This window comes from Pholis gunnellus (assembly GCF_910591455.1).
Source record: "Pholis gunnellus genome assembly, chromosome: 6".
NCBI classification, from domain to species: Eukaryota; Metazoa; Chordata; class Actinopteri; order Perciformes; family Pholidae; genus Pholis; species Pholis gunnellus.
Window position 1 is genome coordinate 2118388 of NC_136532.1, and position 14401 is coordinate 2132788.

The 14401-nt window shown below is 44.1% G+C and overlaps 1 protein-coding gene across 1 annotated transcript in view; it reads right to left on the minus strand.

Annotated features, from left to right (window-relative positions):
- LOC306697523 (tight junction protein 2-like) overlaps positions 1-14401 on the minus strand; it is a 79002-nt gene that overhangs the window by 15770 nt on the left and 48831 nt on the right. The window contains exons 13-18 of the mRNA XM_079161493.1: positions 6161-6380; positions 4114-4298; positions 3398-3493; positions 3204-3283; positions 667-877; positions 454-554 (exon numbers count right to left, since the gene is read on the minus strand). Coding sequence (XP_079017619.1) covers positions 454-554; positions 667-877; positions 3204-3283; positions 3398-3493; positions 4114-4298; positions 6161-6380 — 893 coding nt within the window. The remainder of the gene's footprint in view (positions 1-453; positions 555-666; positions 878-3203; positions 3284-3397; positions 3494-4113; positions 4299-6160; positions 6381-14401) is intronic.

The following is a 14401-nucleotide window of genomic DNA, read 5'->3' on the forward strand; positions in this document are numbered from 1 at the left end:
CAAAACCTACAAAAAACAAACGCCTTTACACTTGAAGCTGGCACTTTCAAGGCCTAATCTTTTGATTTGTTTTCGGGTTTATTGATGTTGTTTTTGCAGCTCAGAAAAGTTTTAAGGGGTGAATTAAAGAGTTATTTTGTATTAAAGTTACCAACTGCAGCTTTAGCCTCCATGTGTGGAATTCAAAAAAATAATTTGCATCTCCATCAGGGCAGACAGTAATAGGCCGAAGGTAACACCCAGATTGCGACAATTTTCTCTTGAGAAATAAAAACGTGACTACATCAGGATCATTTAAAAATTAAAAGATGCTTTGATTACATTGAAAATGTTTCACATGGGGGATTCAATTCCCTGGTTATCCCTGACTGAAGTGCACGACGGAAGGCTGTGAAATCAACATTTGTGTATGTGTGTGTGTGTGTGTGTGTGGGTGTGGGTGTGGGTATTTACCTTGCCGTCAGAAACCCACACGGCCTGCATCTGCTGCTCTCTGATGGAGTCTTTGACACCGCCGTACCAGGCGTCGTTGGCCGAGTTCAGATCAACGGTGGCTGGATGAGAAAACCATCAAACCTCAGGATACACACTCAAATGAACAGCAAATATTTATATTTGTGTGTATCACACCCGGACTGAATGTCTGTACATGTACGTGGACCGTACCAGTGAATAGGTGCGAGCAGGTCTTCCTCAGTTTGACGGCCTGTTCGTAGAGCTTGCGGGCGCTGCGGTTGGAGTTGGGGACGATCCTCTGTCTCATGGCCTTGATGCCGTGCTTGCTGTCTGGGTTGAAGAAGATGACGATGGGGTACCACTGGGTGTAGTTCAGGGTGTCCACCGCCTTGGGCGTCACGTCCAGCAGGGCGTGCTTGTCCTGAGTGGCGTGGGGAACGGAGACACAAGGTAATGGTGAAACAAATCTGCTGACGTGTTTTTGGTGTGAAGGCTATATTACAAAAGGGAGTTTTCTTTTTTTAAGACCACATGATGCAATCATCAGTCAGGTAAACAGTTGACCGTCCTCATGCAAATGAATAGTTGAATTTATAAGCCCAAAAATATTCCTGCATAACATAGTCAAGTCAACTCTTCTCTACATGTACTCCTGTTACCTAACCCAGCAGTAGTCATGTTTCCGTTCAATTGTCAAGCGAATTTTGAGTAAACTTTCGAAATGTCGTCAGAAATTGGAGGTATAAGCTACGCTTTACGTGGGCAGTGCAAGTTCAGACCCAATGGTCCGAAATATACCAAGTCCAATGGGGTATATTATATTGACAGCCCATTGTCATAAAAACAACCGGCAAATTGTTCCAAAGGCCCATTGTTCAGAAAAAAACACACTGTCCCTACAACAAACAGAAGCACATGGCTTATTATTATGTAGAATGATGTCAATGGGCCTTCCCCATGTTTTTCTTCTTGAACTAAACCCATCTGCGAGAGAAAAATGAAGAGAGGTCCTCATGAATTGTATTCAATTGGGCAAGTTTTAAATGTTCTTTCATGCCAGCTAGTGTTGGCCACGTTTCATGCTGTCGGAGAGGAGAACACAAACCAATGTAACGATTCAAATGCACGAGCAAGGGCAGCTGACAGCTGATCAGTCATACAAGTTAAACGCTGGCTGCTTCAGAACTTTTTAGCGGGCGTAAAAAAAGTTGTTTGCACAATTTAGGGACTTTTATCGAATTTCGGCACAGATTTTCTACTGCAATACGTCAAAATGCGCATACAATTACGTAAATGGGAAAACCCAGCTAGTATGTCGTACTGTGTGTTGAATATGTTGTTTCTGTTTTTGGTAGCCCTTTAACAAACACCATTTTTCATTAATCCAAGTCCACTGAAGGTTAAACTTTTCCAGCCATAAGCAAGTCCAAGGGGGAAGTGAAGTCAAGGCTGCAGGTGACAAATTGGAATAAACTGCCGTAGAATGTTAGAATGATGCAAGTACCCGTACTGCTGCGATGGTAATAAATGAAATGTTTAACAAGAGATGCTGCCTTCAGATCAGGGGAAGAGCCAGCATGACTGTGCAATAGCAGACATCTTTAATCTCACTGAAGCAGGCTGCTGTTCCCACAAGCCTCCAGGCAGCCACCATCATCACAGTTCCCAAGAAGTCAACTGTATCCTGCTAAACTGACCTATGTTGTCATGAAGTGCTTCGAGCGGTTAGTACCACCTCAAAGCCAGCCTCCCCACCTTACTACACCCAAATATTGCCATATCTTTCTCCCTCCATACTTCCCTGTCCCCCCGCAGAAGAAAACTCATGCCAGGATGCTGTTCATCGACTTCAGCTCGGCCTTTAATACTATCATTTCACAGCAGATGATCCCTGTTCGTTTAATAGTTATATTGCAGCCACTTGCACCTTATTTTAACATTCTCAGGTCTCTTTTACTGCCTTTATATCAATTGATGTAAGATTCACTTGAAATGGTTTGACCTGGTCCTGTGAGGAACGTTTTCCTATGTATATGGTTGGAATCACAATGACCAAAACTTGAACTTCATCATGAGGGTGTCAAAGTCTGATGTCAACATCTGTAGTAGATACTCTTTTATCTTAGACTATGTAGGTAAAAATACATTTTGCTTTTTTTTATTATATATAAATAAAAGACCTGAATGAGAAAAATGATTTACACCAGCTAGGACAGCAGCAGCTAGCCTGGAGGTTCTACTGCCAAATAGAGCTGTATCCCTGATCCTTCATAGTAAATTATTCAATGTGCTTCCTTTAACCGCATCAATATCTTTTACAAACCAAGTGCTTGGAGCACAAGTAGTCTGGCTTCAAGTATATTGTGCATGCGCCAGGACATATCTAATCAAAGACACTGCAGGATTGGTTCATGCTTAGATTAGCTTGTGTTCCTAAAGGGAACTTCCTTCACTTCCTTTTTATAATGCTTTGTCACAACTGCTGCTGCTGGGATGTTGGATTAGTATACTCTCGCTCTTTCTTACTCCCAGTAATAAATGTTCCAAATGGGAAAGGGGAGGTCTCTTGCAAAAAAGATCTTGAGACTTATAATAGAAAATACAATAAATGTGCTTAACTATTTTAAATCTACAATTTTAGGGATACAGATTGATAAAATGTAATAGTTCTTTCTCCCAAAATGAATATATTGGACATGACATAGATTGAAATGTGTGTGTGTGTGTGTGTGAGAGAGAGTGGGCACCTGCTCGATGATTTGTCGGATGGTGTTCAAGCGAACCACTCCCGAGGACTTCTCAGATCCAGCGTCTTTCGGCTCAGTTTCTAACGTAAGAACACAGAAACAGTGGAGAGGTTCTTAAGAAGCAGCAGTGGGACATCTATTCACTAGGTAAGGGAGACTTTCACACACAAACACATGAACAGAAAGAGACTCACTGGCAACAACAAACAGGTCGGGTATCTCGGAGGCCAGTTTCTCATTGGCAGCGTCGGCGATGGGGCCGAACAGCACTACGGGACGCCGGAAACCAGCTGCAACGACATGCTGTTAATAACAACGCTGCTCACAGTTTAAAAACGTTACCTCAATTACACACTGATGGCCAGTTGTGGAGACCCGTGGACACCCAAACACAAACACATACACCTGCTGATACAGTTTCAAGTCTGTTTCACTGAAAGTCAAGTGGTCTTCGATGTATCTTGCTGATTTTTTAACATAAACAAGATATGTAGTGAGCAGGACAATTTACAGTGTTAAATTACACAGTTCTCTCTGGTGGACAAACTATATAGTGGAGACATGGATACATGTTAAATTATGAAATGTCTAAATGACACACTTTGAAATTGTATTGTACATGTATTGTTACTTACAGACCAACATAGAATATATCTATGAACGGCTAAATTCAGATAATAATATTAGCCATGCAGATATGTGTTTTAATTTGTTTTTTAATTACGGAGAATAGATGTAAGGCACGTTAAAGATGAATAAATCCCTGAAGCAGGGAGAGACAATTGAGATTCAACATTCATTTTTTTGGGAGGGGAAAAGGAGAGAAACCTGGCAGAGATCTGAACTCCATTGAGTGGACACTTCTGGTTTCCCAGTATTTACACAAACTGAGATAAAGACAATCACCCACCTTCTCGGAGCACCACTCGCTCGTACGCTGGGAAACGCGTGGCCAGTGTCTGACTGCTCAGGTTTTCTCTGCTCTTCCTCAGGTCCTTCCTCTTCAAAGAACGTTGGCCTCGTAACCGCCAGAAGTCCGCTCGATCGCCCGCAGCAGCTTTATGAGAGCTCTGGACACTGGCCATCTGCTCCGCTCTGACGGGGAGGACAAATGCAACTGTCACTAATCTATTGATTGTTCACGGCTCAACCTTGGTCCGTACAGATCACGGATCGATCTGTTACACCACTAACTAAGACCATAAACTCATGTGTACAATGTTTACTGAGCTAATAAATCAAGAGAGAAGTAGAGTCATTTTCTCATAGACTTCTATACAATCAGACTTCTTTTTGCATCCAGAGGAGTCGCCCCCTGATGGTCAGTTGAGAGAATGCAAGTTTAGAGTACTTCCACATTGACTTCCTTGGCGATGTGTTCCCTACCTCTTGCCCAATGTAAGATAGGATCGGCTAGGAGGTCTTTGATTGTGGGGAACTTTGTGTCATGTCTTTTAGATAAATGCTATGGACATAAACTCTACTTACTAAGCTATTAACTGAACACATTCTGGGCATTTTATAGTACACACTGATTTCTCACAGAGTGAATGTGTGGTGTAATTAAAACAGAAAAGACTCATACCGAAGCATACCACTGGGACATGGGTCGACTCATGCCAGTGATTTACTCAGCCTCTAGGCTCCGGACCTGTAATCACAGCAACCCTCCCGGGACAGTTAGAGAAATGGTACTGCAGTGCAGCAGTACTGTGCACCATTCTTCCCAATGTTGTGCCATTGATAGAAAGCGTGTTAATGAGAGAGATTCAGAGGACACTGTTCACAGTTTAATCTACTCTTTGTGGATTTGTGTTATACATGCATACATGTAGTATCTTCATATGATTGAGGTTCTTTATGTAAGGACCTGAGCACTGTGATGGCAACTTTCGTTTCTATTTGGTTTGCTACTATTTAAAAGGTGCGATGTGTAAGATCTGGTCAGGATTTTAGTAAAAAACATTATCAACAGAATGTGAAGAGGTTGCAGTATTGACGTTATGTCACAGACATCTGTGTATTGCAGAAATATCTGCTGATAAGATCATGCTAACCAGCTATCCTCGGTCCGTCCTGTCTTGTAATACCACTTGTACCCGGAGAGGCGATAGTGAGTCACTGTAGTGTCCGAAAGACGAAGAAGTATAACTGCCCCGAGGGCTTGTCAATCACGTTGAAGATACAGGGTCACTGTACATTTTGATAGTTTGTTTTATTAAATCCTAAGGGGCAGAAACGAGAAAAGACTTGTACATTCCCAGTTAGCAGTTAGCTGTCAGCTTGATTTCAGCCAGCGTAAACCACAGCGCCGGGAGCCTGATCCCAGACCGCCACGACTCCACGCTAGAGCAGCAAACTTTCTGTTGCTGCCATTACAAAAGGTTAGACCCAGAGCTCCACTAGCCCACCGGGACTCCTGGCGTTGTGGTTTACTTGCTGAAGGCAGGTTTCTACAGCTCTGCTAACTGAAGGATCCTTCTCTGTAGCGACCCACTCTATTCCAGGTAAAATAGTGTCTAGCAGCGAGAAGGAAGAAACACAAATACGAGGTGTTTCCTGCCACTTTGGATTTAGTCCAACAAACTATCACAGAGTACGTGGACCGAACAGACTGGTTAGTGTCACAGTAAACACACTAAGGTAAACTATAGGTGGACACCACACGTGAAGATTATAAGATAATAGTGTTATTTTGACCTTCTCACAGAGTTTCAGCCGTTTGATACCGTCGGCCCGGGGGGCTTTAAAACCCACCATGACCTCATGCTGGGCTGATGATGATGGTGGCCGGCTGTGGCTCAGTGAAAGAGCAGGTCGTCTACCAATCGGAAGATGAGTTCGATGTCCGGCCCCTCCAGATGACGTGACAAGCATTCTTTGAAGCATAGTGAGGCCTTTTCTGCCCTCTGAAGGACACACTTTCAGAGTTTTTGTAGGACCGACTGAAGGCCTACCTGCTCTTGTTTGGGATGATGCCCTTCTCCAGCAGCTGCTTGTCTTTGCCAACACGGATCGCCAGCCAGTTGCCGAGCTTGCCGTCGTAAAGGGTGTCCACCACCTTGAAGATGTCTCCCCGGCTGAAGGCCAGGCTCTGAGGAGTCTCTTTCTCATACTCAAAGTGGGCCCGGATGAAGAAGGAGTCTCCGCGCCCGGACACCAAGATGTCATTGTAGACTAGACAAACCAAAAAAGAGAAGGGGGTGTTAAAAGGAACGAGAGAAAGCTGGATGTAAGAGCAGAGGAGAGCAGGGCAGCAATAGAGGAGTAAAATGTTAGAATGAGGCTCAGACAAAGTGAGGACCACTAGACTCTAAAGCAACTTCTCAAACGTCCTCCGAGTTCAAGTGAGGTCTGTCGGAACACCACCTGTACTTTTTGTGCCAATTGAATTACTTCAGGTAATAAATAAACCTTTTACTATCCACAACCCTTTTTAGGGTGACCTGCCTAAACTAAATAAACTGAGTATATTAGACCCTTGAGATGAATTTGGATATATATTTATGTAATATAAATTACACTGTTGTACTGCCAGAATGCTTTGAAGGTAGAGAGACGGCTCTTTGAGGGGGCTCTCAATTGAATCTGAGGATTCTGCTGAAAGAGTGAATCTCCCTCAATGAATATTAAAACCGGAGTCAAATCAACAAAATAAAAAAGCACATAGGGAGGAGGTTGGGGTGGTAGAGCAGCACAGCAGTGTGTTGTGATCATCAGAAGCTTCTTTACCGCTGGTAGTGCATCCCACCACGCAGCAGCTTTAAAGACATCCCCTAATGATGCGATATAAGACGGAAAACAAAAATTGAAACTATTTCACTAAATCGCCATCACTTGACTATGAATCTGCAAAATAATGTTATTCCAATAATTCCATGACAGGCTTTGTGCATTTATCCTCATTCTGACATCAACACTACCAATTGCTCCCCAGATTAGAAGCTGCGCCGGCTTCCGGCTGCGTTGCCGAGCTGATCAGCCACTCTAGACGCTTGCGCATCCACTAGACGCGTAGAAGCGTTCCTCTTCGCTCTGCTTTGCTAAAACAATTAGTACCTAGTCTATTTGTGACGTTGAACGGAGTGTCTCCTTTAGTTGTTCAGGGGATGCACCCAAAACTCCTGTCTGTAGGCTACAGCACAACAAAGTAGGAAATAACTACAATTAAAATAGAATTTCACTGATAAGTTAACCCTGAAGTTGCATTCATTATTTCTGCGTACTTAAAATAAATATTTTAATTTGATGGCATTAGGCTTTTGCCCCCTCAAAAAATGTACAACAGCGAAGGCCTTGTCTCTAAAACAATAAAATTCAAGAGCATAGGCTTCGTGACATAGACCATGTATCTTTGATATGGACTTTTATTTGTGATAATAATAAAGATGCTTAGTGAACATCTAAATCTTATTTTTTGTATACTTCACAAATGAATGGAAGTGAAAGCCTTGGGCTCAAAAGAGCTAGCACGTGGACCTTTGAGCTTGGACTACTTTGTTACACGCTGTGTTCTCCAAAAGGTCAAGGATGAACCTCCCTGCACCAATTTCCAGTCTCATTTGCACAATCAAAACGAAATGCACACACTTGTCTGACTGTTTCATGGAAATAAACTCCACGGCCTGCTCCAGGCTCCAGCGCGGCTCCCTGATTTGATGTGCGTGGTCCGACAAAGCGCTGACCCAAAAGGACCAACAGAGGCAACAGTCATACTGACGACGATCCACTGCTGCCAAGGCTGGCTGGCTGCACACACACTGTAGACTCAATGCAGCATATATTCAGTCTACTTTTATCTCACACTGATAACATACATAAAACAAAGGGTTCCCCTAGCACAGTATTTCTCAAACTGTGGGGCGCGCACCTCTAGTGGGGCGCAGTGGTATTACAGGTGGGGCGCAGGGGGAAATGCAGAATATTTTTACTTCAAGAACTTTATTGAGAACTTCACATATTACAAAAGTACACGGACATAAAACTAAGTCATTCATAAATACATGGTGAAATGCCTGTACTGTCGTGTAAATGTTTACGTTACGCCGTTACGCTTGCGCATGCGCGATGGCCAAGATTCTTGGCGACTCACATGTGTAGCTTAGTGTGCTTCCCTTCTCCACATCCTATCTCTGTGAGATCGGCTTTTCTGCTGTTGCCCCTTCAAAACAAAATACAGATCTAAGCTCAACATTGAGCATGAATTGAGAGTGGCCGTATCAAGTCTGCAACCCCGTTTTAAAAAGATTTGTAGTGGAAAGCAGCTCATTGCAGCCACTACTACTGATACAACGTGATGGCTCACATATATCTGCACTCGTTTTGTTTTGTTTTGTTTTGTATAGGTTGCACTTTATTGTTATTATCTTGAAAAGATATTCAGTGCAAAACAGGTTAATTGCAGCCACAATAAGCTATTTTTTGCCAAATATTAGTTCTTTTTTGCACAGATAGAACTTCAATTGCATTGTTCTAACAAAGGGATTGCACATTTTATTTGTTTTTGTCAGATGGAGCAATCTGGTTTACTTGAAAGTGATTGCAATTTTCTTTATTCTATTATTTGAAAAAGCACAGACGGAGGAGTCACAAAATGTTATTTCAATAAAAGTTCAACATGGACCATTTTGTTGGGGCGGTGGGGCGTGAACATTTTTCTTTCTCGAAAGTGGGCGTGACAGAAAAAAACCCACTGCCCTAGCATAACCTCCTTCTAGTTTAAGTACACCTCCCAGTTTTAAACACTTTATGCAGCCTTTTCCCTGGGTTTTCTGTTATGGCCTTGTGGATAAGCCTGTGTGTGTGTGTGTGTGTGTGTGTGTGTGTGTGTGTGTGTGTGTGTGTGTGTGTGTGTGTGTGTGTGTGTGGGTGCTAACACAATTACACCACACCAAATTCTGTTCTGAAATTTAACAATTTAAAGTTTCTTTTAATATTTATCAGTTAATTCTTTCAAACATTTATCACTTTTCGAAATTGAACCACTCTTCACGTCAGCATAAATGAAAGCTGGTTTTTCCGTTACAGATTTCATTAAAGCATTATGACTGGTGTGTTAAAAATACAGATGTTCACTCTTACCTGTGGTGCTATTCATCATTCTAGATTAAATGGCACTACGGGTAATTTGAATTCATTTTTGATTTTGATGCATTGCAAAGCCAAATTGCCTCCTAAGCCATTATGACCGGTTGCTGACAAGCAATGTGCCATTAAAGAGGCCATTTATTTTTAAAGTAGTCAGGCGCAGTGAAACGCACTGGGGCCACATATTACATGACTTCCAGCAAACTTCACAGAGAACAATGAGGACAAAACAGCATCACTGATCTGTTTGATCTGAATATTCTCTGATTTAGCTCATCTAACAGCACAAAAACACAGAATCCTCAGCATGTCGTTCTCTACCGTAAGTTTGTAACCGGTACTGACAACGTTATACTCACTTCACTTGTTCATCTGACTTGAGCAGTTTAGATAACATACACTCGACTGTCCTGCTGTTATTACAGACATGTAAACTAACTAACGACACTTATTCACAGGATGAATATTGGGGAAACACTGGAGTGGATATTTGTTAATGTTGGCATTAAAAATATATATTCTTTTGGCCTGGGTGGGGGTTCCCATTGTACAGTTTTAGGGGAAACACTTGTTGCTGTGGTATTCTGAACATTTTAACAATTGTCTAAAAAGCATTTTGGCAAACAGTCTTAATTCAAACTTAATTTTTTACACAGAAAAACTGCTGAACCTATTTCTTGTAATTCCATCACCAAGTCCTTTGAAACTACTCAGTTTCAAACTAAAGATGTACAAAATCTTATTGCGCAATTAAAAAGAGTTAAAAAAGGAATCATTTGACATTTTTGCCGAGAGTTAGATAAAACTATTGATGCCACTACCATTAGTGTACAGTAAACATGAAGCTACAGGCAAGCAGCCAGTTAGCTTGGCTCAAAGCTCTTTGCCACCACCAAAACCAAAGTGTAAAAAGGACATATTGTGGTTTTCCGGGAGGTTATGTGCTAGACTATTTCTTAGCCAGGAGCAGTAACTTCCTGGACTCGTATCATCCCTGTAAAGTTGCCAGACTCCATAGAGACTCCAGGAAGTGAGCAAGAAAAAAATCCAAAAGCTTCATATATATTTGCAGCAAGCTTTTCTTGTCAGTTGTCAGTTCGGTGTAAATATTCATAAGAACTTGTGTTTTTTTACCCAAGGTTCTGTCCTGGGTCCTGTTTTATTTACAGCGTTTATCCTTTCCTTTTTGGCAGATATCTAGTACTTTTAAAGGTACATCTTATCACAGCTATGCAGATGATATTCAATTGTACATCCAACATATTAAACCTTATCGCTTATCCGGGGTCGGGTCGCGGTGGCAGCAGGCCAAGCAGGCTGACCCAGACTTCCCTCTCGCCCACAACATTTTCCAGCTCATACTGGGGGATCCCGAGGTGTTCCCAGGCCAGCTGGGAGATATAATCCCTCCAGCGTGTTCTGGGTCTTCCCCGGGGTCTCCTCCCAGTTGGACGTGCCCGGAAAACCTCCAGTGGGAGGCGTCCAGGAGGCATCCTAATTAGATACCCGAACCACCTCAGCTGACTCCTTTCGATGCGAAGGAGTAGCGGCTCGACTCCAAGTTCCCTCCTGATGTCCGAACTCCTTACCCTATCTCTAAGGCTGAGCCCGGCCACCCTACGGAGGAAACTCATTTCGGCCGCTTGTACCCGCGACCTTGTCCTTTCGGTCACGACCCAGAGTTCGTGACCATAGGTGAGGGTAGGAACGTAGACCGACCAGTAAATTGAGAGCTTTGCCTTCCGGCTCAGCTCTCTCTTCACCAAGATGGTCCGGTGCAGCGCCTGCTTTACTGCTGCAGCCGCACCGTTCCGCCTGTCGATCTCCCGCTCCATCTTACCCTCACTCGTGAACAAGACCCCGAGATACTTAAACTCCTTCGCTTGAGGTAGGCACTCCGTCCCCACCTGGAGGGAGCAATCCACCGGTATCCGGCAGAGCACCATGGCCTCGGATTTGGAGGTGCTAACTCTCATCCCCGCCGCTTCACACTCGGCTGCAAACTGCCCCAGTGAATGCTGGAGGTCACGATCCGAGGAGGCCAACAGGACCACATCATCTGCAAACAGCAGAGAGGTGATCCCGAGACCCCCGAACCTGACGTTCTCCACCCCCCGGCTGCGCCTAGAAATCCTGTCCCCACCGGGAACATGTCTGACTTATTGCCGAGAATGTGGACACAGCTCCTACTGCAGTCGTACAGAGACCGGATCGCCCGTTGTAACGGGTCCGGCACCCCATACTCCCGCAGCACCCCCCACAAGAACCCCCGAGGGACCCGGTCGAAAGCCTTCTCCAAGTCCACAAAACACATGTAGGCTGGTTGGGCAAACTCCCAGAGCCCCTCCAGTAGTCTTGCGAGGGTGAAGAGCTGGTCCACTGTTCCACGGCCGGGACGGAATCCGCACTGCTCCTCTTGAATCCGAGGTTCGACAAACGGTCGGAGCCTCCTTTCCAGCTTTTGCCCCGGGAGGCTGAGTAGTGTGATACCCCGATAATTCGAGCACACTCTCCGGTCCCCCTTTTTGAAAATGGGAACCACCACCCCCGGTCTGCCAGTCCATGGGCACTGATCCCGACCCCCATCCCGACCCCCATCCCGACCCCCCACTGAAGAGGCGTGTCAGCCAAGACAGCCCAACAGTGTCCAGCGCCTTCAGCATCTCAGGGCGGATCTCATCCACCCCCGGCGCCTTGCCACCAAGGAGCTTTTTGACTACCTTGGCGACCTCTGCCAGGGATATGGGTGAGCCCCCCAGGTCTTCAGGCGCTGCCTCCTCTGCAGAGGACATGTTGGTCGGGTTTAGGAGTTCCTCAAAGTGCTCTTTCCATCGCCCGACGATGTCCCCCGTCCGGGTCAACAACCCCCCCCCCCCCCCCGCTGAGAACAGCCTGGGGTAGGCCCTGCTTTCCCTTCCTGAGCCGTCGGATGGTTTGCCAGAACCTCCTTGAGGACAACCGAAAGTCCTTCTCCATGGCCTCCCCGAACTCCTCCCATGCCCGAGTTTTAGCACCCGCGACAACCGCAGCTGCAGTCCTTTTGGCCTGCCGGTACCTCTCAGCTGCTTTAGGAGACCCCCGGGCCAGACCCCAATGATTCAGAATAGTTCCACATAAAGCCAGCTTCATGGGACGTAGAATCAGATCTCTCGGGCCTCTTATCGTGGCTTATTGGCTGTTTCTCACATCAGGCTTAAAACTAAAGGACTGAGGAACTCTAGCCCTTTTCATCTTTTTTTTCCTTTTCCACTCTTATATTCTGTCTGTATCATATGTCTTGATATTGTCTTTTACTGTGAAGCACTTTGGGATGTCTGTTTTAAAAAGTAGAGTTGTTCCGATACCAGTATCAGAAATGTCTGCGATGCAGCCTACAATGCTGGATCTGGATATTGTCGAGTACGCGAGTCTATTCACCGATCCTATAACACGTTATTATATCATTTATCATCTCATTTACGCTACACAAGAACAACAATGCTACCTAATCCTGCCCCATCGGTATGGTACTCATCGAGCAGGTGCTAGCGGATAGTGTAACATTATGTCCCAAAATTCATTTTATTCTTATCTTGTAATTGGGACCACGGTTGTTTGTTTTGAGTAAAAAAAAAAATTTAATCTTGTCTTGTATCTTATTGTCTTACCTATGTCTTGCTGCAAAAGCTAATTGCCCTTCGGGTACAAATAAAGCAAAATGTCAGCAATATGGTAATATTCTCTGTATGTATTTGTTGATGTTTTACAAATGTTTTAACCTGAGCCAGGACAAACAACAGTGATAGCGATCATATCACATCCATACAGGGTTAGTAGTACAGGCTGTTAACAATGTATATTTCTGTTTTTAACGCACTGGTATCGGATTGCTAATCTGTTTCTGCCAAATTCAGATATCGGAATCGAGAAAGTAAAATGGTATCGGAACAAAAGGTGCAACAAAAATACACTTAATTTACACTACATAAACAAGTTTGTGTGGTGCCACCCTTTCTACTCTGACATTATATTATAACTAAGTTGGGTTTGAACTTATAAAGATGTATCTTGCAGAACAATTGCACATAGATTTGACTGTACTAGTGAGGTCCTTGTATGGATTGTATTTGTCCTGAAATGTAAATCTGACATGAAAATGATTCAAAATCCTTTCCTATCCAAAATAAACCTTACAATTGCCACCCTGACCTTTCATTTGGTTGTTTCTTCATGTGAGGACCTGCCAACTCTCTCTGATGACCTTAAATGTCCTCTCAACAGTGCTGGACAGTGAAGAGTCAGTGTTCTTGTCATGTCAGGGCTCTGCTTCACTGTGCGATGTGTTTTTGCCTCATAAATAGATTTCTCCAATAAAAAAGCCCCTTTTTTTCCAGAGCCACACGCTCAAGGGGGCCAATGTGCTGATTGCATAACACAGTTGGAGGCATGTGCCCATGTGTGTCATGGTTGGCTGAACCACAACTAGCCTGATCTGGTCTAAAGCCTTGAGGGACCAAGCTGGTATCTCCATCATTAAATGGAAACATCCCAGAGAGAGAGACCAGAGAGTAGTGCATTGTGGGAAAGTACACTGTGTTTTGGGATACTCCACATGTTGCTGACAAGCCTACAAGTCACTTAAAATTGCTCAGAATAACACCTTTCATTGTTAACAAACCTTACTCAAACAGGAGGAAGTGATGCATTTGTTGGGGACTATTTCTAGCGGCGGATTAATCCAGGTTTGGTGCTCTAGTGAGTATTTCCACAGCAGGGCGGTTTACGTGAGATTCAGTCAAAATAAACTACAGCATGTGTGTGTTTATTGTAATGAAGGTATAACTATTTACCAGTGGATGGGTTAACATTGTTCAAAATAAAAGGTTCGTCCTGAGGGTGGGACAGAGAAGAACTATGACGCTGTGTTCACACCAAACGCAAAGCAAAGTGTGGGATCTTTTGTGAATTCGTATCACTTGTGCCAGATGCGCCAGAGGTGGGAGGGGCTTACCAACAGATAGGTTCAGAGCACCTTGATACCAACAGCGTTGCTTTCCACCATTAACCATGGCTAAAACAACCACTATTGCTGATTTGCCCTGCTGTGGAAGTCCCAGATACAGGGAAAACCG